At 38.4% G+C, this 27,209-nt stretch overlaps 2 protein-coding genes across 2 annotated transcripts; both read right to left on the bottom strand.

The window, feature by feature from the left end:
• Window positions 1–329: 329 nt before the first annotated feature.
• LOC101693193 (olfactory receptor 10R2-like) lies at window positions 330–1,268 on the bottom strand. Its single transcript, XM_004775806.2, has one exon. It carries the CDS (start codon window positions 1,266–1,268, stop codon window positions 330–332), a length of 939 nt encoding a protein of 312 aa, XP_004775863.2.
• Window positions 1,269–8,142: 6,874 nt separating this feature from the next.
• Window positions 8,143–9,084, bottom strand: LOC123393718 (olfactory receptor 10K1-like). Its single transcript, XM_045086544.1, has one exon. It carries the CDS (start codon window positions 9,082–9,084, stop codon window positions 8,143–8,145), a length of 942 nt encoding a protein of 313 aa, XP_044942479.1.
• Window positions 9,085–27,209: the final 18,125 nt, after the last annotated feature.

Below are 27,209 nucleotides of genomic sequence, written 5' to 3' on the forward strand. Positions count from 1 at the left end.
AAGAGAACCATCAGAGCTTTGGGACAAACAAGCCAAAGAAAGAGCAAGAGATAAAGGTTTTTAAGAGACTTTTGAGAACTATAAGTCATGAGGAGGAGGGCTAACCTCTAGGGTCCGATGCTGTGCTATCTCCTTGGATCTTTACAAGAACCTTGAGAGGAACGTATTACCATGCCTGCTTTAAGAAGAGAAAGTTTAGACCTTGAAACATCAAAAAACTTGTCTGAGGCCACATACTTACATGGACAGATATTACCAGAAACTGTTATGGACTAAACATGTAGGGACACACTTGGCCAAAATGTATGTGCACCAATGAAAACATTCTATCAAGTCTTAAGAGAAACCCCAGTCTTCCCAATCATTTTCCGAATAGCCAGCTGTACATCTTTGTTCCTAAGGCTGTATACCATAGGGTTCAACAGTGGGGTAATGATAGTATAGGTCACTGTCACCAGCCTGTCTTTGCCTGATGAATATTTGGCTGAGGGCCGAAGATAGACAGAGGAAGCACATCCGTAGTGGACAATGACCACAATAAGATGGGAGGCACAGGTGGAGAAGGCTTTCCGTTTGCCCTCAGCAGATGGGATCTTCAGGATGGTATGGACAATGAAGCCATAAGAAATACAGATGAAGATCAAGGGTACAAGAAGCACCAAGACTCCGCAGATGAAGATGACCAGCTCATGGATGTAGGTTTCAGCACAGGCAAGACGGATAACTGGTGAGATGTCACAAAAGTAGTGGTTGACTTTGTTGGGGCCACAGAAAGGGAGGTTGAAGACCAAAGTTGTTACCACCAGAGATATTAGGAAGCCACTAACAATACAGCTTGCTGCCAGCTGTCCACACACCCTCCAGTTCATGAGAACAGGGTAGCGCAAAGGCTGGCAGATGGCAGTGTAGCGGTCATAACCCATAACTCCCAGAAGCAGGCAATTGGTGATAGCAAAGCCGAGGAAAAAGAACATCTGTGTGGCACAGCCCATGAAGGAGAGTGTCCTGAGGACAGAGAGCAGGTTGATAAGCATCTTGGGCAGGATAACAATTGTGTAGAAGACTTCAGAGGTTGAAAGGACACAGAGAAAAAAGTACATGGGTGTGTGAAGGCTGCGGTCCAGGTGGATGACAGAGATGATGGTGAAGTTTCCACTCAGGATGATCAAATAGAGGCAGAGAAAAAGCACAAAGAGAACAGGCTGCAATTCACCAAAGCTAGAGAAACCCAGCAATAGGAACTCAGTGACCTGGGAAGAATTGGCCATGGAGAAGATGCTGCGGCACAAAGCCATTGTGATCAGGTCCAGGGACCCCTGGGATGGAGGAATCAGAGAGACTTATCCTTCATAAGATAGCCAGCACGATTCTGGTGTGAATTGGGAAATAAAGAGAAAAAAAGCATTATAGATTAACCAAAAATTTTCCTAAATTAATATGTATCCACAGTGCTGTTTCTCTGCAAGTGATTTTATCAGTGAGTCTGGGGTTAGTGTTCACGTTGAAGGCACAGTATTTGTTGACATAAAACCAGTCCTTTAATCCCCCCCCCCACTCCACTCTTGCAGACTTATGTTCTCTCTACTTAATTATTTGGTAATCTAAGATTCAAAAGAAACCTTATGTTAATTATGATTTTCCATGTTCATAGTTTTATCCATATTGCTGATACATATATTCCATAAGCTATAACGCCAGTGTCTGAGGATCTGCCTCTTACCTGCTTTCAATACATTCGTCATCTAGGGAAACATCCTTGATCTGTCTTTGTGCCACTGGCTTCTGAAGAGTACAACTCCTTTTCTTTACTGACCGTTGGCCCCATTTCCATGCAGTCATTCATGAAAGGTTAATTTGGCTTAGAACTACTCCCTCTGTCTTAGAACTAGTTTGATGATTCCTCTGCCCTCCCTTATAGGACAGTAAGCCTGACTTCTCTTGTGGAAAACCCATGGCTGGAAGAATTTAGTTTTGATTCCACATTAGCTGGTTGCCCATTGGGTTTCATGTCTTATCCTTGATACACTCGACTTGGAGACTCAACAGACCGTCTTTCCCAGGATCTGTCTCTGAATTGCTGAGTAGGCAAGCTCACATACTTTCCCTAATGTTTCTGGTAAGTTATTGTTTCTAGTGATAGATTATATGTATTTTAATCAAGATCATTCTTGTCCTCTTCCAACCCTTCTCCAGATCTATTCCTTCACAAGGATTCTGTGTCTCAGTAAACAGATCCAAAATCCTCCCCATCACATAAATTCCTGAGACATCTTTAAACACATGATTTTTCTCATCCTCAATCTATTTTTGATCTGCAATACTTTTAGGATCATTTCTTCTTTTCTGTATGAAGTTAGTTCTTGTCTGGACTAGTCCAAGGGCATGACCAACAGACTGGCTGGATTGTATTTTGTTCTACTCTAAGGCATTCTCCTTTGTGCCCTCAGAGTTGTCTTCTTACAGGACAAATCTTAACCCTGTTAACAAACCCAAATGACCCTTAATTATCTGCAAACTTAAAGCAATCATACTCTGTGTCTCATATTTTCCCAAATATAACTTTGCACACATAACTGCCACTACATATTCTTCCACACATGCTTGAGTGTTGGGAAACTTTGAAGAACCATGTCATTTTTTGTCCTACCTTCTAATCTGAAAATCATCTAAGCTTTGTTTGCAGTTGCTGTTTTTTTCTTCTTTTAATGCGTCTTTCTTTAAATTTAATTTAAATTACTCAAAGTAACAGGTACACTTTGACTCCTTCCTACAACTTCTTCATTGTACCTTATTATCACTTTCTTTTGGCTTCCTTAGCCGCTGCTATGACCTCAGCTGTCACTAACATTATGTGGTTGTCTTTGACTTCACAACGTTTCAATAACCAGACATTCAGTGTCTAGTACACACGGGTGCTTGAAAGCTTGCTGCTTTAACATTTTAGGATAGAAAAATATATATATATATCTCCAGTGTCATTTTCTAAATGCAGAGACAAAAGAGTCATTAAAAATTACTGCTTTTCCAATTATCATGTGGTTTCTGGCATTATCTCAACTAGGAAAACTTTTCAATTTTAATTTAAATAGCACTTTGTTAGTCTTAAAGGCCATTGCAAATAACAAAGTGCTATCATTGTTTGCTCTTTTGCTTAAACAAAAGTATAAAAAATTTTAAAATGGAACAAAATCAGGAGCTTTCATTCCTACTTTGGTTTCATTGAATTGCCCATCTGTGGACCTTGTAAGTAAGAAACACACGCTATGGTCTTGACCTGAACAAAGTCTCCTCTGGCGCTCTTCCTGAGATTCCATCTTCAACTTTCCAGTGTCCCGGTCCCCATCCTTTGAGTTTGCTCTTTCATAGGACCATCTCCAGAAAGAGCAGTGACCTGTCACCCAGGGAGGGTTGGGGTTTGTGTGGAAAGAAAGAAAGAAAGTTCATGTTACTGGGTGACCAGGTTGTGACCCTCCCCCACTGCACTCACAAGACATCACCTACTTTTTCAGAATCATCCTTGGAACTGATGAAGGCATTGAAATTTGAAAATAAATTCCCTATTAAAAACAATAACTGCCCTCCCCCCCAAAAAAAACCATCAAAAACTTTTGTCTTTTCTTAACCTGGCTGAGGATGCTGCATAAAATATTTGGTGAATAGAAGAGCTTGGAAGGGAAGAATCTACAGATTCAGAGAAAAGCTTAGGGGAAATGAGGACGGGGGAAAAGTAAGAAGGAAAATTGGGTAATTTAATTGTCTTCCGAACAAGTGGAAAAGTGAACTGATTTCTCATTACCTTGCTCAATGATCTCAGCCGTGCAAGTGAAACCAGTTTCTTAAGCTGGTTAAAAAGACAGCTAATTCTTCACCCCCAATTCCCTTTACAACCTCCTCCTCTAAATCTCCATCACATGGGAATTAACTGAAATACTTTCAGTTGTCTTGTGCTTTATCTTTTAAGACTTTATGCTGATAGAGGGCATGTGTGAGAGACAAAGAGACCGAGAGAGAGACAGAGAGAGGGAGAAGAAGAGAGGGAGGGAGAAAGGACGAAGGAGAGAAAGAGAGACAAAGGGGGAGAGAGAGAAAAGAGAGAGGGAGAGAGACAAACACAGAGAGGGACAGAGAGAGAAAGAGAGCGCAAGCAAGAAGGACTTCTCAGTTTCTAATACTCTCTGGCCTTCATCCGGCGCTCACATATCGGTCACATTTTTTTTTTTTTTTTTTTTTTTAGGACACCAGTTATTGAACTTTACCTAATCTGTACAGGGAGATTTTGTTGTTTCTACCATATTTTAACATTTAATATATTTCAAGATTGTTTCTTGTGCCTTTATCAAAATACTCAGCCTGCTGTGTCCAAATTATGTTTTCCTGATTTTCTCCCCAGTACACTTGAAAAACTCAGGAACAAAGACCATACCTTATTTCCTATGTATCCTCAAAACTTAACTAATATTTAAATTATAAGTGCTTGATGAATAAATACATTCAATAGCCCATTAATGAATTAATAAGGATCCCAATTAATTCCTTTTATAGCAGATGGGCTCCCTGGGCACCACCACGTTCTCCTAAGTGAGAACACTGCTTATGTTCTCTGTCATTCCATGTTCTTTATAAATTTCATTTTCTTCCTTTCTGTTTAATTTTTATTTTTTTTAAAGGGGGAGGGGGAGAGAGAGAGAGAGAGAGTGAGAGAGAATCTTAAGTAGACTCCCTGGTAGGTGGGGACCCTGACCCAGGATTCAATTCCACAACTTTGAATCATGACATAAGCCAAAATCAAGAGTCAGAGTCTTAAATTACTGAGCCACCGAGGTGCCCGACACTTCCTTTCTTTCTAAATCTAGTGCTATACCCCTCCTATGAAACAATCAACCTGAGTCTGTGGCCCTGCCTTCTTCTTGACCTCCATCTCTAGCCTCACAGTTTTCACCATCCAGTTGTCTTTTCTGACATTTTATCACATTTCACATTACTGATCAGGAGGGGAAAGTAGGTCACTGACTCATGAGAAAACTCGATTTAAATTTGGACATACAAGGAATGATGAGATTGTCACTATTCTTCCAAGACTAATCAAAGTCCTTAAATAAAAATTTTGCAGTCCTTCAAATCAAGGCTAGTGCCTGGTGACATGCCGGCCTCTTCATTCTCAGACACTTCCTTGAATCTTCCATGAGGTTTTCTAGGTGAAACTTGCAAAATTGTCTTCCCTGTCATAATGTACTAGAGTTCTTCTCTGGTTTTCCATCAACCGTCTGAACCAATATAAGGAAACTGTACGACTCCACAGAAAGTATCACCTGTGCCTCTTCTCCATGGGTGGCTTAGCTCATGCCTCAATGAGCGTCACCAAGGGTGTTTTTCCTTTCTGCACTGGCATGGCCTCAATGCCTTGTTGGTAATTGAGATCCCCTCCTCCACCGGGAGCTAATTACCGCATGGTGCCCAGTGCTTGTCCGTAATTTCCCCAGTTAGCAGGTGGAATGATAGTAATACACTAAGAGAATTTGTTGGTCAGAGAGAAGGCCGTTTTTAATACACCATGGTCATTAGTTGGTTTCCTCTTCAAAATTCTCTGGGGACTTACTAGGAAGCTGAACGTTTTCTGGGCCCCATTTGTTAAAACAAACATCAATGGAGTTTGAGTTTCCCTACCTAATGACTCTAAATTTTCATTCTCCGGTTGGAGGAAAATGTCAATTTTGCAGTCTCATTTTTGACACCTGTAGGAGGGGAAGAAAGGGACGAACAAAGGACAGACTACTAGAACGTCTGAGGCAGCACAAGTGTTTCAGACTCATGGGAAACATCCCCGTTCCTAGAGTGTACTGTGAGCATGATTAGTATCTGTTCAATCAACAAATAAACAAGGTAAATTTGGGTCATGGAGAAAAATATGGGGGTGCCCTGGTGGAGGTAGGTTTTAGCTCAGATGTCTCCTTTGATAGAATGTCCTCCTATTTTCAGATTGAGTATTATTCCCTCTCCCAGTGAGTCCAGACACTTGGGCTGGAAATAGGACAAATGCTAGACATTGAGGGAAATGATAGAGAAGGACTAAAAATACAGAGATGGGAAATTATGCCCATGACTCACAAACCAAACAAGGGAGGAATCTGGATACTTGACAGTTTAATATTCAGACCAGGAGTATTAATGAACAGCAAAAGACAGTAATAAAAAAATACTTTTTTAATGTTAATAACTACAATTCACAATGAAATCAGAATAGACATGAATTTTACATCCCCTCTCCAAAAACACAGGTGCAATCTTTGTAAGAGAGAAGCTGTAAGATGTTTACAAGGAAACACACTAATAATGGATAACTTTTATAAACATAGCAGGAAGAAAAATATCTCTAAGAAGTTAGTAGGGCTGAGCAATGAATAGGGAAGTATATCAGAGAAGTATCTATTGGAACTGGTGTTCTAATGAAAGAGTACACATCTTCTTATCAAGGCACGCGAAGTATGTATGAATATTGGCTGTGTATTGAGTCACAATAAAAATTTCAACCAAGGTCACAAAGTGGCAAGAATACAAACAATATTCCCAATGACAGTGTGATGAACTATCCAATGACTAAGAGATAAAAACGGCTTTTCCAACTGAGAATTTAAAAATCTATGAAATAATTGTTGAGTCAAAAGGAAATACAAACCAAAGTGAAATGAGTTCCAGGAAATAATATAAATTACACTCCATGTAGCAGAACATGTGGATTAAATTTAAAACAGAGATGAGAGGAAATTTCATGGCTTGGTTATATATATTACATATATTATTAACACATATGTATATGCATATGATTTAAAAAATGGAAGTACATGGACATTGGGGATGGTATGTGCTTTGGTGAGAGCTGTGAAGTGTGTAAACCTGGTGATTCACAGACCTGTACCCCTGGGGATAAAAATATATGTTTATAAAAAATAAAAAATTTAAAAAAAATGGAAGTACATAGAAAGCATCAGAAACTTAAATGAACAACAAATTAAAGAAAAATTCAAAGCAAAAAATAATACAAATAAAACACAAATAAATACAAATAATACAAATAACAATAGTTGAATAATACAAACAAAATTAAAAACACGGTGGTATGGGGAAAAAAAAACCCACTGAAATGTATCTGTTCATTCACATATATATTAAGTTCTTTGACAACAGTAGACAAAACAAATTATCACTATATAACCCAAGGGAAAAAAGTAAACACAAACATACATAGTACAAAATGGACCAGGAAATAAGCATTTCTAAGAAATTTTTAAATATCAGAATATTTTGTACAAATTTTATTAAGAATTTTGAGAATTTAGATGAAATAATTTTGTAGAACCCTAAATTCCATATATGATCCACTAAAAAGAAAAGTGGCTATAGGGGTCGTTTTTCTTAGAAGAAGTAAAGAATATTACCACAGGGTCATGCCTCAGAAGAGATACTGTGCCTGCATAATTTCACAGAATCGCAACAAATCTTCAAACACGGATGATCTCAGCCCACCATACAATAACAACTTCTTCAAGATACAGAGAAAAACCCATTTGAATCTTTAACTCGCATAGTGTTAAAAAATCTTGTGGATATGTCAATACAATACAAAAAAACTTAAATGTTTAGAAAAAAATAACACAACTGAATGAAAAAATTGAAAATGAAGCTTAAAGATGATGACAAATTCAGAGTCATAATAATCAACAATTTGACTGCATAAAGTGAAATATTTACTTGTAACAAAAGCACAATTAAAGATATTAGAAAAGAAACAATTGGAATATTTCCCCCAAATTATCAAAATATCAGGGAACTGGGGTGCTCAGTCAGTTGAGTGCTTGACTCTTGGTCTCAGATTAGGTAATGATCTCAGGATTGTGGGGTCAAGCCCCATGTCAGACTCCAGGCTCAGGATGGAGTCTGCCTGTCCTTCTCCCTCTGCTTCTCCTCTCTCTCTCAAATGAATAAGTGAAACTGTGAAAAATTATTGAAATATTAATAAACACTTATGACAAGTTGAAAGATAAAATAACTAAACTCTAAAGTTGGAAATTGATATAGGCATACAGTTGATAAAATAAAAGGCACATAATTCACTGAATAGTTAAAATAAAATTTTAATGAATTAATTTAGTGAATAGGATATGAAGTCTGACCCATTACCCTTCGAAGGGCTGACTTGAACTCCGTATTCCTCAGACTGTAAATCATCGGATTGAACAGTGGAGTGAGGATGGTGTAGGACACAGATATGAGGGTGTCCTGACTTGACGAATAGCTGGACTTGGGCCTTAAGTAGATGAAAGAGGCACAGCCATAATGCACAGTTACCACAATGAGATGGGAGGCACAGGTGGAGAAGGCCTTGTACCTGCCGGTGGAGGATGGGATCTTCAAAATGGCAGAAATGATGCGGATGTAAGAGACCAAGATAAGTAGCAGGGGAATGACCAAGACGAATACACCAATCATGAAAATGACCAACTGACTGAGGCGGGAGTGGTGGGATGCCACCTTGAGGACAGGGGCGATGTCACAGAAGAAATGATGGAGCTGGTTGGAGGAACGGAAGGGCAAGTGAAATACCAGGAAGGTGACAACCTGTGCAATAGAAAAGCCACAGGCACAGGCAGCGCCCACTAGTCCCACACACACCCGGGGTCCCATGAGCTCCGTGTAGCGCAGAGGGTTACAGATGGCCACGTAGCGGTCATAGCCCATGGCTGCCAGCAGGAAGGAGTGAGAACAGCCAAGGAAGAGGAAGGTGAACATCTGGATGGCACAGCCCAGGAAGGAGATGGTCTTCTTCTGGGCCAGCAGGTCCACCAGCATCTTGGGTACAATGACGAATGTGTAGCAGGTCTCAGAGCAGGAGAGGACGGCAAGGAAGAAGTACATGGGGGTGTGAAGGGCTCTGTCCAGCACGATGGTGGAAATGATGATGGCATTGGTGCCCAGGGTGAACAGGTAGATGGGCAGGAAGGCTATGAAGAGCAGCCGCTGCAGCCCAGCCAGAGAAGAGAAGCCAAGGAAGACGAACTCCCTCACCAGGGTCTCATTGCCCTGCTCCATGCAGAGCGCCTCCAAAGAGGAGAGTCAGGGACAGCGACAGAGGCCAGGATCCAGGAAGGAGAGTAGAAATGTGTGGGAAAAGCAGCACAAACTCTGTAGGCAGGCAAGACCTTCATTCCCCCTTGGAAAGGTCTGCCAAGAAAAGAATTAAGGCTAAATATACAACCGAGGATTGGACAGCCACTTAGGAGACTTCTCTGAGACTAAGACCATGGTATCTCTCTAGCCAAGGATTAAGGATCTGTCTCACTGGTTTTACTTGTATCTTACTTAGGGATTTCTTGCTCCCTATCACCCCCAGGAAACTAGCTCTCCAAAAGTGAAGAAACGTGTTTAATTTTAGCAATCTGAGCATGATCAGGTCATGGAATGAAGGAATGAGTTGAGTTTGTACACAGCATGTGAACCCCAGTTTGTCCCACCATAAAATGGGAAGGGGGAGGAAGAATCCCCAGCAAATATGTGCAGAGAATTGTGTTTGTGGACGACTCTTTAGGGTATGTGGTAAGAACATTGTATACTTACGTCAATTATTTATTACACCAATCTATGGCAATAACCGAAACAATAAGGGAAAAAAAAACAGCTTTGGTGTTATTTCTGACAGACTGACTAATGAGTAATTAGCACATTCCTGGAGGCTCCACGCTGGGATCCTGTCAAGAGTGGAACAGAAGGCAATACTGGTTTAAAGAAAAATGCCCCCTATTCTAGGAAAAGAAGAGTCACCAGGGTGGTAGAAAGAGATTCATTACTTGAGGTCTTTGTAGTTCATCTCCCTTTTCCCATTTTCTGTGCTTCAGAAAAACTCAGAGAACAGTTTTCCAAAAATGGCTCAGAGCTTGTCACAGAACATGAGAAAGAATGGGACAATTGGTCAGTTTTCCAGGTGCCTGTGCTGTGTCATAAATCAGACTTTATGTTTTTATATACTGTTATGCCAACACGATTATTATATCCACAATATAAGATACTTTTTGAATATTCTACTTCTAAATGCAGTCTGCAAGCTGTTAGAAAGGATTGTTTTTAAGTTAACTAACATCAGATATAAGATGTATCCAATATGTAAGATATATCTCATAACTAATATCAGATATAAGGTAACTAATATCAGATCATTTTCATGGGTGTATTTCCCAATTGTCTGAGAGTAGGAAGTGAAGAAAGTGTTCCCTGTAAGCAAAATCACCTGGGCTCTATTTATCAGATGCATCCAGTTTTTATTTACACTTTTTGATATATTTATATACTTAGGCATCAATTTCTGTTGAGGAATCATTTGCATCTGCTACCAGAATTTGAGGTTTGGGGTTCTTCTAGACAATAGTAAACGCTAGATTTCTAGATTCTCAGGTAAATGATGATAAACTCCTATTTATCCCTAGAACTTGGGATAATAAATTTTCATTCTTTCTTACTTGCTAGAGACTGGTCCTAAACTTAAATAGATAAAATTATTCACTTATTTGAAGTTAATAAGGGGATATTCACATTGACTGGTATGAACGCTCTTTAACAAATAACAGGGCTTTGTCATTCCGTAACTGTCAAGATAGTTCTGTTAAATATAAAGTACATATTTACCATGTCTATCCCCATTATATAAATATATATGTGTACAATAGCTGTATGTTTTCTATATTTAGAAATAAGAAATTCAATGAGACAGTGTGCATACATACACCCTCACCAGGACAAAGGGATTTCTGTATTTCAAGACAATGAGGCAAATCTATATTTATACACATTGCTTATCCTTGTCTTGGCACTTTCCAAATATTTTTCTTGGTTTCCATTCACCTAATGCATGTCCAATTCCCACCATATCCTAACTCCACTGAGTATATCATATGGATTAGGCCACAGAGGCTAAAATTCTCTCAATTCTGAAGGAATACCTGTATCTCCCCAAATCCAGAACTACTGTGTAAATGATTTGTCACTCAGACCCATGAAACAACTGATTTCAGTTATGTGGACATTTTTCTTACATACTATTAATATTACCCCACCATCTAAATGGATTGTGTTATTGATATATTTGCCCTTTTGTGATATATGGGAACCCAGAAACACAGTCCATCTGGGGAAGCAGCGCTCATCTGCTCCAGATAACATCAGAGACTACTACAGTCTGATAAATCTGTACCCTGAATAGAAAGATACAAGAGCAGAGAAATGAAAAGATCTTCCAGCCAAATACACACAAGCTATAAAAGTCAAGTAAAAGATCCCTCTGTGTGACATGAGAAGAACTCTATGTTAAGTAGTTTTGAGTAACTTTGACCAAGACACTTCATTTAAGACACACATAAAGTAAGGATATTCCATCACCTTACTTTAAAACTAAGGGGCTAGGGTAAGCAACAAGTGTTATAATTTGACCAGAGGCATGGAAAAGTACTTAAGCAGAAGTTCCTTGAGCATTACCTTGCAGAAGGAGTTTTGCTTAGGGTGAGAGTTTAGACCCCAAGAGTCTTTTCAACTCAGGCAGTCCTAGATTCTCTAAATGATGATCCCTGAAGTGCCCTTATATTTGAGAACCTATGGAGGACATTCAGGTTACAATCCTAGGACATGACATTTGCATATCCCATTTTTCTCATTCCTTAGATACTCCACTGAGATATAATATAATCCGGATTTAAATAGTATCTTGGCATAGGAGGGTCCTGGGTACCTCCAAAAGGGGGCAAATCTACATGTTTTTCAAATTCAAAACTTTTGAGATACCCAGATTTTTTTAAGAAAGATTTTATTTATTTATTTGACAGAGAGAGAGATCATAAGCAGGCAGAGAGGCAGGCAGAGAGAGAGGAAGAAGCAGGCTCCCCACTGAACAGAGATCCGGATGCGGGGCTCGATGCCAGGATCCTGAGATCAGGACCTGAGCTGAAGGCAGAGGCTTTAACCCACTGAGCTACCCAGGCACCCCAGAGATACCCAGATGTTTTCTTAAGGAAAACATCAATCAATAAACCAAGACAAATTACATAGACAGCAACAGAGAGCAAAGAAGTAAACTTTTTATCTTCTTCAATAAACTCAAAGCACCTGAACTTATCCTATTAAAATGGAGTCTGAGCATTAGATTTCAGTTATAGCTAAAAAGAGACTTCGATGAGTACACGGCAGAGAGAGAAGTGGCAATTCAGGATCTGTTTCTTTTAATCCATGAGTCAACCAGTCACAAAGAAGAGAAAAGAAAATCTAGCTGGGAACCAAACTGACCTAGGCTGATCATTGTGAAAATTCATAGAACTCTACTAGGGAGCACACCTAATCAATCTCAGGACCTCGAGTTAAAAGTAGCCCCTGATTCTCCTTCTCACTTACGGAAACTGCCCTCGGTGATCTCCTTGAGGAGCTTTATGTTCACAAGCTCTACCCATCACTCAGGTTCACACCGCACAGAGCCCAAGGCTACATCGATATTCCTGTTGTCCTATCAGCACCAAAGTCACTCTCCTCCTTTCAGTTCAGACAGAAGGAGCTATTCAGTATCTGGGACCCTTGACAAGTAGATTCTAAGCCAAAGATTGGAAACTGAAGAAATGACACCAGAAGAGAGTGAATCTGCCCTGAATAGAAGCTCTCATCTCCATCAATAGAGCAAGCCTCTGCCACCCATCAGGACCCTGGGTCAAACTCACTGTCTGTAGAAGCTCTGGTGACCAGCATGCAGTGTGGTTATTAGAAGCATGTCCTTGATTGTTGGACTCTTGAGGCTCTACTACTGGAGATGTTGTCTTGGGGTTAATTAGATATCAAGTCTATTTTGGAGAATTAATGTCACCATGTTCTCAAAGGTAGCATTTTCTGTGGAACCTGGGGAGAAGGAGCCAGCAGCATAATTAGCCTGAGTCTACAATGGAGTCAAAGGAGGACTTAATTACAAATTCATCTTCTCAGGTTCTTGTCCAAAGACATTTTCATTAGGGACCTTGGGATACTCTGACAAAACCTGAATTTTAACACGCATCCTCAGTCTAGTGAGTTCTTTCATTCAATTGCTTGCTGCCTACAAATGCTTTTTTAGTAGAGTAACTAAGCAATAAAGTTCTCCCTTTTATCCAAGCAAGTCCAAAATGAGTATAAATCCAGTTCAAATCCCAGCATGAATCATGAAGGCAACCGATAGTCACATTTCTGAAGTCTACATGGAAGAATAAGACAATTTTGAAAAAGATGGTTCATACCGAGGCTCACTCTTCCCAAGAGTAAGGTGGCTCAGTAGTAACAAAGAGCACGCTGTGGGAGCAAAGAGAGATAAATAGTACAGACAGACAGACAGAGAGGAGAGCTCAGAAATGCATCTGTGCATTTTTGGCAACAGAAATGACCTCACATGTCAGGAAGAAAACCATGATTGTTTAGTGAATAATACTGGGAAAAGGGCTCCTTCTTTGGACCTCACCACTCAAAGGAGGTGTCCTGGTAGAATAAAGACATTTCTTCCTGAAGGCTCAGTAGGAGCACTGAGTGTGTGACCATTCCTGATTAAGCCCTTTGGGTCTACTCCGTCTTCCAAGTAAGGTGCTGTGCCCACTCCCCAGCACCAACCATGTGTGAGTCTGGGAATCAGTGGGAGAGGAGTTGGACACCCCTCCTTCCATTACACCCTGAATGACTGACACATACAGGGTTGAGTTATACAGTTCAGAGGCATTATTTCTCAAGAGTGTTGCCTCTGACAGGAAACACAAAACTGGAAATTGAGGTTTGCCTTTGGCCTTTTCAGTCTACTTTGTTCTACTGTACAGGTGATCTGCAGGCAAAATGGGTCTTGTTACACTAGCTAGAGTAATTGTTCCTTTTTTTTTTTCTTTTGGTGATTGCTACAGTGTTGATTTTACTTTTCTGAAAACATGTCCTTGATATAAAAATTTAAATTCAGCTTATAGATGTGTAAGTTACAGACAGATTGTTTTGTGAGTATCATTTAGCATGAGGAACACAGCTAAATCTTTCAGTGAATATGCAGACTTTTGAAAGGTACATTTATTCTAAGCTTTTAGGTTTTTAGTTCCAGAGTCTACATATCATTTGTTTTCCATCTAAGGATATTGACTTTCCTGATGACAGAGCCAATACATTTTTCCTCCCTTTAAAATTTTTAATTTATTTTCATCTTTTATTTTGAAATGTTTTCCAACTTTGCAATATTGTACATATTTAAGACCTACAACATGATGTTTGATATATGTATGTATTGTGAAATGATTACGACAATATGACTATTTATTTATATCACATCACCTAGTTATGATCTGTGTGTGAGGGAAGAACACTTGTGATCAACAACCTCAACAAATTTGAAGTATATAATACAGACTTATTAACTATAGCTGCCATGCTATACATTAAACCTCCGGGACTTATCCAAACTTTGTAACCAACATTTGTTCCCCTTGTTACTCCTGAGTGTCATCACTACATTTCCCCTTCCTTCAGTCCCCTAAATTGGCCGTCACCATTTTAGTCTCTGCTTTTATGAATTTGACTTTTTCAGATCACATCATGATTATCATCATTAATGATCACCACAATGATCAATGATCACCACAACATTATGTGGTGTGTGTATGTGTGTGTGTGTGTGTCTTTTTTCATTCAACACAATTTCCTCCAGATTCATCCTGTTGTCAGAAATGGGAGAATCTCCTTTCTCATGGAAGAATAATATTTTACTTTACACAAATACTTTTATACCCTATTTGTTAAGAGTTTTAATCATGAATGGAAATGGAACTTTGTCAAATGTTCCTTCTGTATTTTTTTTCTGATTGTGATTTTTTTCTCACGTTTTTTTACTCTGTTCTACCACATTGATTGATGTTGATATGTTGATCTGTCCTTGAATCTCATGGATAAGTCTCACTTGATCATAATATGTAATAATTTTAGCGTGTCAAAATCTAGCCAATAGGATCCGACAATACTTTAAAAGGATTATTCATCTTGCCCAGGTGAGATGTATTCGTGGGATGCAAGGGCAGTTCAACATTTGCAAATCAACCAACATTATAGAGCACATTAAAAAAAGAAAAGAAAAGAATCATATAATTCTCTCAATTGATGCAGAAAAAGCATTTGACAGAATACAACATCCTTTCCTGATTAAATTTCTTCAAAGTACTGGGATAGAGGGAACATACCTCAATATCATAAGAGCTATCTATCAAAATCCCACAGCAAATATCATTCTCAATGGGGAAAAAAATGAGCGCTTTTCCCTTAAGATCAGGAACATGACAGGAATGCCCACTCTCATCATTATTGTTCATCAAAGTACTGGAAGTCCTAGCCTCAGCAATCAGACAACAAAAAGAAATAAAAAGCATTTAAACAGGCAAAGAAGAAGTCAAACTCTCTCTCTTTGCACATGGCATGATACTTTATGTGGAAAAGCCAAAAGATTCCACCCCAAGTTTTTAGAACACATACAGCAATTCAGCAACATGGCAGAATACAAAATCAATGCACAGAAATCAGTTGCATTTCTATACACTCACCATATAACTGAAGAAAAAGAAATTAAGGAATCAATTCTATTTATAATAGTTCCCAAAACCATAAGATACCTAGGAATAAACCTAACCAAAGAGGTAAAAGATCTATACTCTAGAAATTGCAGAACAATTATGAAAGAAATGGTGGAAGACATAAAGATATGGAAAAACATTCCATGCTCATGGAATAGAAGAATAACATTGTTAAAAAGCTATGCTGTCCTAAGCTATCTATACTTTCAATGCAATCACTGTCAAAATAACACTGACATTTTTCACAGAGCTGAAACAAACAATCTTAAATTTGTATGGAACCAGAAGAAAACCTAAATTTTCAGGGTAAAGTTGAAAAAGAAAGCTAAAACTGGGGGTTTCATAATGCCTGACTTCAAGCTACATTACAAAGCTGTGATCATCAAGACAGCATGGCATTGGCACAAAAACAGACACATAGATCAATGGAACAGGATAGAGAGCCCAGAAATGGACCCTCAACTCTATGGTCAATTAATCTTTGACAAGGAAGGAAAGAACATCCAGTGGAAGAAAGACAATCTCTTCAATAAAATGTGCTGGGTAAATTGAACAGCTGTATACAGAAGACTGAAACTAAACCATTCTCTTCTACCATACAGAAAGATAAACTCAAAATGGATGAAAGACCTCAATGTGAGACACAAATCCATCAAAATCATGAAGGAGAACATAGGCAGTAACCTCTTCAACATTGGCCAAAGCAATTTCTTTCAAGACACATCTTTGAATACAAGGGAAACAAAAGCAAGAATGAATTTTTGGGACTTCATCAAGATAAAAAGCTTTGGCACAGCAAAGGAAACAGTCACCAAAACTAAGAGGCAAGCCACAGAATGGGAGAAGATATTTGTAGATGACATTTCAGATAAAAGGCTAGTATCCAAAATCTATAAAGAATTTATCAAACTCAACACTCCCAAAACAAACAATCCAGTCAAGAAATGGGCAGAAAACATGAACAGACACTTCTCTAACGATACAAATGGCTAACAGATACCTGAAAAAATGTTCAGTTGCACGAGCCACCAGGGAAATACAAATCAAAACCACAATGAGATAGCACCTTACACCAATTAAAAAGGAAAAAAATTAACAAGACAGGAAGCAGCAAATCTTGGTGAGGATGTGGAGAAAGGAGAACCCTCTTATACTGTTGTTGAGAATGAAATCTGGTACAGCCACTCTGGAAAACTGTAAGGAGGTTCCTCAAAAAGTTAAAAATAGAGCTACACTACAACCCAGAAATTGCACTACTTGGTATTTACACCAAAAATGCAGTCATAGTGAAAAGAAGGGGCACGTTCAATGTTCATAGCAACAATGTCCACAATAGCCAGACTCTGGAAGGAGCTGAGATGTCCTTCAACAGAAGAATGGGTAAAGAGGATGTGGTACATATAGTCAATGGAATATGATTCAGCCATCAGAAAAGATGAATACCCACCATTTGCACCAACATGGATGGAACTAGAGGGGATTATGCTAAGTGAAATAAGTCAAGTAAAGAAAGACAATTATCATATGGTTTCACTCATATGTGGAATATAAGGGATAGCATGGAGGACCACAGAGGAGGGGAGGGAAAATTGAACTGAAAGAAATCAGAGAGGGAGACAAACCATGATAGGCTGGACTCCAGGAAACACACTGAGACTTAAAGAGGGGAAGGTGGTAAAGAAATGGGATAACCAAGTGCAGGCTATAAAGTAGGGTACATGTTGTGATGAGCACTGGGTATTATGCAAATAATGAATCATTGAACACTACATCAAAAACTAATGTACTATATGGTGATGAACTGAACATAATAAAAGAAAAATAATTTCAGTGTGTCATTGTATTCATTTTCCCAGCATTTTGCTTATCGGTGATATTGACCTATGGTATTGCTGTGCTGTCCTTGGCTTTGGTGTTAGGGTATTGTTACCCTCATGATATGAGTTTGAAAATCTTCCTGTTCTTCTTCCTCCTCTCCTTCCTCCTCTCCCTCTTCTTCTTCTTCTTCTTCTTCTTCTTCTTCTTCTTCTTCTTCTTCTTCTTCTTCTTCTTCTTCTTCTTCTTCTTCTTCTTCTTCTTCTTCTTCTTCTTCTTCTTTTTAAGAGTTTAAAAGGGTTGGTGTTAATTCTCCTTTGCGTGTTTGGTAGAATTCACCCATGAAACCATCTGGTCCTTGGTTTTTCTTGTTTGGAACTTTGATGACTGACCAATATCCCTTATTTGTAATGATTTTTTTCAATTTTTCTATTTCTTCCTGAGAGAATTTTGGATTGTATGTTTCTAGGAATTTATTCATTTCTTCTAGATTATCCAAATTGTAGTTGTATAGTTGCTCATAATTGTCCTTTATTATGCTTTCTGATTCTGAAGCATAGATTGAAATGTCTCTTCTTTCATTGTTATTTTATTTATTTGACCTTGAGAGCTTGTTTGGAGGTTCTAGCAGGGGAGCGCAGCTACTCATATACCCTTGACCGAAGAATGGTCCTCTTATTTGAGTCTTCTCTCTTTTTTCAATTATTTTTTTCAAGATTTTGTTGATTATCTTTTTATTTTGGTTTTCAAAAAAGTAGCTCTTAGTTTTGTTGATCTTTCTTTTATATTATTTTTCTAGTATCTACTTCTTCTCTAATGTTATTATTTTATTCCCTCTGCTAAATTTGGAGTTCATTAGTGCTTTTTGTTCTCGTTCCCAAAGGTGTAATATCAGGTTGTTTGTTTGAGACCTTTCTTCTTTAGGCATTTATGGCTATAGACTTTCCTCTTAATGCTGCTTTTACCGCATCTCATACATCGTACTATATTGTATTTTCATTTTTGTTTGTCATAAGGTGCTTTTTAAATTCCCTTTTGATTTCCTCTTTTACCCAATGATTATGAGTGTGTATTGTTTAGTTTCCACATATTGGTGAATTTTCCCACTTTCTTACTCTTACTGATTTCTGGTTTCATTCCACTGTAGTCAGAAAAAATAATTTGAATGATTTTGCTCTTGAATTTGTTGAGACTTGTTTTGTGACTTGACAAATGACTTGAAAAGAAAGTGTATTTTTCTGGTATTGGTTGGAAGTTCTGTGTATGTCTGTTAGATCTATTTGTTCTATACTGCTGTTCTGTTCTTCTGGTTTTGTTTGTTTGATTTTGTTCTGGGTTGTTTTTTGTTTTTTGTTTTTTTGCCAAGTTTCTGTCTGAATGATCTTTTTATGGAGGGTGGTATTGAAGTTTCCTACTATTATTGGATTGCTGTTTGTTTCCCTTCAGATCTGTCATCATTTCTTTTATATATGTAGGTGCTTTGATGTAGGATGAGCATTATTTGTAATTGTTACATCTTCCTGTTAAATTGACACTTTTATCATTATGTCTGTGTGTGTGTGTGTGTGTGTGTGTGTGTGTGTCTTGTGACAGTTTTTGACATTTAGTGTGTTTTGTCTGGTATGAAGAGAGCCAACCTGTCCTTTTTTTGGTTATCATCATCATGGAATCTTTTTCTATGCCTTCGCTTTTAACCTAAGCATGTACTAAAAGTTAAAGTAAGTCTCTTGTAGGCTGGATATTGTTGGTTCTTGTCCTTTTAAAAATCCATTTAGCCACTCTGTCTAATTTTTGGAGGATTTATTTCACTGACACTTAAAGTGACAATGGAAAGACTTACTCCTGCCCTTTGGTTCATTGTTTCATGACTAGTTTGTAGTTGGTTTCTTCCTTTCTTCCTAGTTTTCGGTCTTCCTTTGAGGGTAATTTTTTTTTTTTTTTTTTAAGGAAAATAGGATCCCTACTATAGTCCTAGAGTAGAGAAGAATATGTATGGAATCTAAGAGAGATGGTAGGGTCTTTTACTTCATATACAAAGGCAAATTTTGATTGAAACACCCTATTTAGGCAAAGTGACCCATGGCCAGATCCTTTGGAAATGTTGAGGTGCTAGCAAAGTTCACAAGAATGTTCAATCGGTGAAAGAAAACAAGAATAAATAACTATGATAGTCTTGTGATGAATTCCAGAAATGAGGATTACAGTAACTGTGTTTTATTTTCTTATTTCTTATTTGCTTAATTATGCATATATTTGTATATGTTAACCATTCCCTCCTTTCTTAATATGCTGGTTTATATAAGGTGTGTTTCTGGTCGTAATCATCATAATTCAATCTTTAAAGAAAGACCTTCAAGGAATCTTTAACCTGTGACACTCTGTGTCTCCCTTTTATGAGGATGAATGGGAGCACTCTTTGTGTGGGGCATATTTGCATCATATTAATTCCAACTGTTTGAAAATGTAAACATGAAAAGAAGGCTATGTATGGATGTTGAATACCCAAATGGGGAAACTGTGCTGGTTCTATTTTGTTGACACTTCATAGCATACTTATACTTTTCTGATTCTCTTTGCTGTACTCTTCTATAAGGACAGAAATCTTCAAAATCCTGGAGTCTGTCCAGATTCCTTGTGTCAGGGAGCAACATTCCTGACCCCTGGAAGGTCCTAATTGGATTCAGAAATGGACATAAGACAGATTAACAGGAAAAAATCAATAGGTGTAGATATGGAGAATCCACATAGACATAGGGAATTCCAAAAATAGGCAAAATGAGCTATGTGTGTCATTTTGACCTAAGGAGAGTGGGTAGGGTTCTGGGTTTCAGAGGAAAGGAATGGACTTCATAGGGTGATAAGAAGAGCAGATGTATGGTAATTAGATGTTTGTCCTACCATGTCAGTGGGTCACTCAGATAAAATTTGTAGGCTAATAACCTGTATTTTTGGGGAAAAAAAAACAATTTAGATTCTTCTGTGTGGTTAGGGGAAGGAAAAAGTTTGTCTTGAGCCCACAGCATCTCAAGTGCCTTTAGCATAAAATAATCCACAGGCCAAAGTGTTGCATTCTGGGGGAGTGGCATGGGAGGCTGTCCTGAATCCCTTCACTTGTCAGGAGAATTTTAGATATATTTAGAAGTACACAGATAATGAAAGAGAAAGAGAGTTAGTTTGTTTTTTTTTTTTTTCTTTTCTGGAAGCATGTTATGCAAGCACTTGTCAGGTGGTAGATATGGGCTTTTACCCTTGGATTTTGGATTTCCTGTGCATCACTCATCAGGGGTGCCTCCACCAAGACCTCACATGGGGTTCCCTACAATCGTTTCACTGCTGAGAGTCAAGAACAACTTTCCTGACGTTCACTGTCCCAGCCTTCGGTACAGGTATAATCTCTGATTCCTCTATCAAAATTTTTATTAATTCTATTACTAGTTTGTTAGTTTCATTAGTTTTCATTAGTGGATTCTGATATACTCTCAGAAAATAACTGCATATAATCCTACCACAACCCTGCATTAGACGTGGGAGCTTTTGTTTTTCTTACCTGTATGTGTAATAACACTATAAATGCATTTTTATTTGATGTAATAAAGTTCCCAGAGTTTGGGTCTGGTAAACAAAAACATGAATTTGTCCTTGGAGCAACTGATAATCGTCTTAGCATTATCCACAGTTTTAAATTCCTGAGTCAAAATCTATTTGCATTTCAAATTTTCATATTCACCATATTGGCCAATGTACTCTACAAAGGCTATATAAATGTATTGCTTCACTATCTGTGAACATGCCAGTTTCTCCATGACATATGTAATGCTTTCTTTAACCTTTCAGTTTCAGTCAAGATGCAAAACAAAAATGATATATGCCACTTCTCTGTTTCTTTGACATCATTTTAGTAAGATTAATGCATTTTACATAAACTTATCAGATATTATTCAACTTTTGGAAATTTTGTACTTATAGCATTCCCTATTTTTCTTTCAACTACTTGGTTCAAAGACTACTTGGTTCAAAAATTACATTTGGGATGCTTGGGTGGCTCAGTAGGTTAAAGCCTCTGCCTTTGGCTCAGGTCATGATCCCAGGGTCCTGGAATCGAGCCCTGCATTGGGCTCTCTGCTCAGCAGGGAGCCTGCTTCCTCCTCTCTCTGCCTGCATCTCTGCTTACTTGTGATCTACAAATTACACTTGGGGGATGCCTGGGTGGCTCAGTTGGTTAACAGTCTGCCTTCAGGTCAGGTCATGATCCCAGGGTCAGATCGAGTCCCTTAGGCTCCTTCCTCAGCTTCTCCCTCTGCCTGCTGCTCTCCCTGCTTGTGCTCACACTCTCTCCCTTTCTCTTTGACAAATAAATAAATAAAATATTTTTAAAAAGTTATTTTTTGGTCTTTGAATTCAAAGGGTTCCACCTGGTCTTACATTTTAATAAAGTAAAATAAGTTTTTAATAAAAAATACTTTTTACACTGAAATCTAACCTTATGGAGATTTAATTTACACACATGAAAACATTTTCAATTTAAATGTACAGTTTGGTGAGTTTTGAAAAATGCATACATCCAAGCAACATCGACTCAATCAACTTACAGAACATTTCTACAACCCCAATAGTTCCCTCCTATTCTTGTGTGGTCAATCCCACCCAACCCCAGTCCCCAGAAAAATACTAATCTTGCATTTTTTTCATATGGTTTTATTTTTTCCATAATTTCATATAAATAAAATCAAATATATGCTCATTTTTGTATCTTGTTACTTTTTTCTGGACACAATGTTTTTGAGACTCACTCCTGATGTTGCATTTATCAGTTTTTTGTTTGCTACTTAATTAGACTCCATTTCTAAATAGACCACACATTATCCATCTGCTGAGCTGTTGGATTTTTTGACTCACATTTTCTGTCTCCTGTCTAATAAATATTTGTCAACTCCAAGTTGCAGACTTTTTTTCCTGAATTTTGTATAGGTTTGCCATGTTTTAGTTAAATTGTACATGACTTTTCATAAAGGTCAAGATTTTTATTATTTTTTTAAGATTATATATATTTATTTGAGAGAGAGAGAGACAATGAGAGAAGGAACACAGGCAGGGGGAGCAGCAGAAAAAGGGAGAAGCAGGATCAGTGCTGAGCAGGGAGCATGAGGCAGGACTCAATTCCAGGACCCTGGGACCATGACCTGAGCCAAAGGCAGACACGTAACTGAATGAGCCACCCAAATGCCCGAAGATTTGTATTTTTAAATATATACATTTAATATATCCATCACAGTATGTTGAAAGGACTATCCTTTCTTCATTGAAAAACCTTAGCAACTTTGTTGAAAATCATTCAGCCACAGATACATGGTGCTATGTCCATACTGTCCAGCCTCTCCCATTGATTCATGTGCTTAGTCTTACACCACCATAACTGGCTCCATGTTGCTCTGAAGCATGTCTGGATATCTGATTCATCTGTATCTAAATTGTGCTTCTTCTGTGTGATTTTTTTAAATTATTACTTCATATGTGGAATCGAAAACAAAACAAAACAAACTAACAAACGAAAAGAATCAAAAACAAACACATGAATACAGACAATACACTGGTGGTTGCCAGAGGTTGGGGGTGGGGGTCGGCAATATCGGTGAAGGGACTTAAGAGACACAAACATCCCATGATAAAATAAACAAGTCATGAGGATGAAAAGCACAGCAGAGGGGATCGAGTCGGTAATAGTGTAACAGTCTTGTGCGGTGACAGGGTGACTACACTCTCCCTGAACTGGCCGGCCTCCCTGGGATTCCGCGGGCAGAGCACAGCTGCTTTCCCTCCTCAAGCTTCTTCACTTTAGGCTGATTTACACTCCTCAGCCACCAGGACCACTGTGCTCTCCCTGGATTAACCTCTCATGTGGTCTGCTATCCTGTGGGTAATGTGAGACTCTCAATACTTTCTCAGTGGGTTGCTTTAAGAGCCAGTCATTTAACAGATGCAAAATAATCCTGTGGTTATCTGGTAGAAGGCATAGGCATTACAAAACATAATTCTCTTTCCCTCCACTTTCCGCTTGCTCTCTTTCTTTCATAAACTAGTGTTGTATTAAATGCCAGATATAGTGGGCAAGTCAGTTGACTACTCAAGAGCTCTGTTGATGCCCCTGTAGTAAAGTAAGTGTTGTAGGTGAAGTAGCCTTCTTTCTTCCAAACCTATTGTGAGAAGTGAACAAATTTCAGTCACCTCTTTTCAGTACCTCATACATATTCCACCTAGTTTCCTGTGGGTGTTGTTAAAGGTGTGTTTCAGGAAAACAACTGCATTTTAAATAATAATTTCACAAATATTCATTTCTCAACCTTTCACTTCAGTGCACATGAGACTTTCAAAAATATTTTTTCAATGAATAAATGATGATAAAGGCAGGGCAATGAATTCTTCTAATTTGCTTGTGAATGTAGATAATCACAAAATGGAATGGATTTTTTCTGGCTCTTCAGTGGTAAGACATAGTGAGATACTGAATAAAGATTTTTACTCTCTGGTTGACTCAGAATGTATGTTCTAATTTCATTCTTTTATCGAACAAGTAATTACTTGGCATCTATCACTCAATAGGCACAGTGGGAGTAACTAAGGCAGAGAGGTCAGAAATACTGCAGACTAAAAGGAAGTGCAATAAGCAATTACTTTGGATGCAATGGCAGTCTATGTGTGAGGATCTACATCAGTCTTGGAGAAATCAAAAAAGACTCTATGGAGTAAGTAATGTTGAAACTGCGATCTAAAAGATAAATAAAAACTAAATAAGCAAAGAGTGGTGAAGAGTGTTTTGGGCAGGTGTGTGGACTCAGAGAAGGATTCTGTAGCTTAGATGAGTGCATTTATGTGTTCCATGGACCCCAAATAGAGCTCCACAGCAACAGAGGTGATGAAGATGAGGAGAAAAAGAATCCCATAGGAGGAACTTTGTAGGTTAAATTCAGGCAAACAGGTTGAATCCAATTACATGAAAAAATGGGATTTATCTAAGGGTGGCTTGGCTTGACTTAACATATTTTACATTTCAAAATTCCTACATTTTTTGACATAAAAGAGAACAGATTGATAGATTTATTGATTAAATTAGATCTGTAGATCAAAACCACAATGAGATACCACCTCACACCAGTCAGAATGGCTAAAATTAACAAGTCAGGAAATGACAGATGTTGGTGAGGATGCAGAGAAAGGAGAACCCTCTTACACAGTGTTGGGTATGCAAGCTGGTGTGACCACTCCAGAAAACAGTTTGGAAGTTCCTCAAAAGGTTGAAAATAGAGCTACCCTATGACCCAGCTATTGCATTACAAGGGGATTACCACAAAGATACAAATGTGGTTAACATAGGGGCACATGCATCCCAAAGTTTATAGCAGCAATGTCTACAATAGCCAAACTATGGAAAGAACCCAGATATCCATTGACAGATGTCTGGAAGAAGAAGAATAAGTAATATATATATATATATATATATATATATATATATATATATATGATTTTTTTTTCAACCATCAGGGGGAAAAAAAGAAATATTACCATTTTCAATGACATGGATGGAACTAGAAGGTATTAAGCTAAGTGAAATAAGTCAGTCAGAGAAAGACAGTTACTATATGATCTCACTCCTAGGTGGAATTAAGAAACAAAATGGAGGATTATAGGGAAGGGAGGGAAAAATAAAACAAGACATAATCAGAGAGGAAGACAAGCCAACAACACTGTTAATCATAGGAAACAAACTGAGGGTTGTGGGAGGGGAGGTTGGTGAGGGGATGGGGTAACTGGGTGATGGACATTAAAGAGGCACATGATGTAATGAGTGTACGGTATTATATAAGACTGAGGTATGACTGAACTCTACTTTTGAGACTAATAATACTATCTGTTGGTTAATAGAATTTAAATAAAAAACAAAACAACAGCAAAAACAAACAAAACAAAATGAAATAAAAAGCACTAGTCAAGAGGACTTACATTTCTAATATCAAAACTATAATTAAGTTAGAGGAAACTAATACTAAATGCTGATGCAAAAATGTAAACTCTAAACACTAGAAAGGGAAAAAAAAAACACTAAAAAATAATCCAATATATTGGGGCGCCTGGGTGACTCAGTAGGTTAAAGCCTCTGCCTTTGGCTCAGGTCAGGATCCCAGGGTCCTGGGATGGAGCCCTGAATCAGGCTCCCTGCTCAGCGGGGAGCCTGTTTCCTCCTCTCTCTGCCTGCCTCTCTGCCTACTTGTGATCTCCATCTGTCAAATAAATAAATAAAATTGTTTAAAAAATAATCCAATATTCCTATATTCATTTGGTTATGGCAAAGTTGACAATGAATTCAACTGCATCTCTCATATCTGAAATGAAAAAAAAATCTTTACAAAAATAGTATAGGATCAATGAATATCCACAGGAGAAAACAGACAATGTACCTTTATCTCACATCATACATATAATTGGTTCCAGATGGATATTAGAACTAAATGTTATGGTCAAGTAATCTGTTTTCTAAAATATTGAAAAATGCATGCTCTTGTGGGTGGGAGGTGCGGGGAATGGACAGCATGGGTGAAGGGGAGCGGGAGGTGCCACACTGGCATCTGCTGTACGGAAGGACAAAGAGAGACAGTGAGTGGGCAGGGATGTTGCCTTTTGTCATCCTTCATTCACGAGGACTTGAAGAGGCTGCTCAGTGGGAACTGCACCGGGGGAGGGTCTGGAGTGTCTTCGTCCAGACTCATGACCTGGGTGGGCTGAGAGCAAGCAAATAGACGTGTGTTTTCCACTGAAGCTGTAAGCCTGGGGCTTAAGGTGGGATATGGTCACATTGTTTTGCAGACCTTCTTTTCTGATTAGGTATCCAATCATGATCTCTGGCTTCATTAATGTGATCGATCCTTCTATATTGGAAATCACATCCCCGCATTATTAGGTCTGTGAACAACATGACGCTTAACTGTTTTCATTGTCTCTTGAATTACCCAGTCTCCAAAGAATGCTATCCAGGATGGGTTAAGCTTTAAAGTGAATTTCAGTATAACTATGCATATAATTTTATACATATCCTAAATTAACGGTCTCAGTGAGCTTCCTCAGTTTACATAGACACTGTCCTTGTTCCGATTTAACTCAGGAGGGCACTCAGCAATTTTAATCAGAAAATCTTTTGTTCATTAGAGCAAGGATACTTATCATGAGATCCACCCTCTTCATTAATGTGAAGTACATAATACTGTAGTGTTAACTACGGGCACGATGATGAAGAGCGGATCTCTAGAACGTGTTCATCTTGCACGGCTGGCAGTCATACCCACTGAAGCTCAATTTCTTCACCTTTCAGATGAGACTGTGCACTTGCCCTGACCCTGACCATCACCATTCTGCTCTGTGTCTGTGCGTTTGACTCTTTGGTTTCCTCCTCTATGTGGAATTTGCTTTCTGTGACTGACGTGCTTCACTAAGTATAATTCTTCCAGGCCCATGTTCTTGTAAATAGCAGGATTTCTTTTCCTTTTGTTTTTGTTTTAAGTCTGAATAACATCTCATTGTAGTGTGTGTTTGTGTGTGTTTGTGTGTGTGTGTGTGTGCATCTACAAAATCCAAAATAATATTATTTTTCAGAGATGATTGTGGTGTGTGGCATCTAGATGATTATAGTATCTAATAGAGATCCTAGTACTCAGTGAGCTCCCTGCAAACAATTATAGTTGACAGACTTGAAGACACAGAAGTCCAAAGGCACGC

Source organism: Mustela putorius, unplaced genomic scaffold (genome assembly GCF_011764305.1).
Source record: "Mustela putorius furo isolate JIRA1106 unplaced genomic scaffold, ASM1176430v1.1 tig00000997_pilon_pilon_pilon, whole genome shotgun sequence".
In the NCBI taxonomy this organism is placed as follows: Eukaryota; Metazoa; Chordata; class Mammalia; order Carnivora; family Mustelidae; genus Mustela; species Mustela putorius.

Coding starts and splice junctions, on each gene's coding strand:
- LOC101693193 (XM_004775806.2), bottom strand. CDS start 1,268: ATGGCCAATTCTTCCCAGGTCACTGAGTTCCTATTGCTGGGTTTCTCT.
- LOC123393718 (XM_045086544.1), bottom strand. CDS start 9,084: ATGGAGCAGGGCAATGAGACCCTGGTGAGGGAGTTCGTCTTCCTTGGC.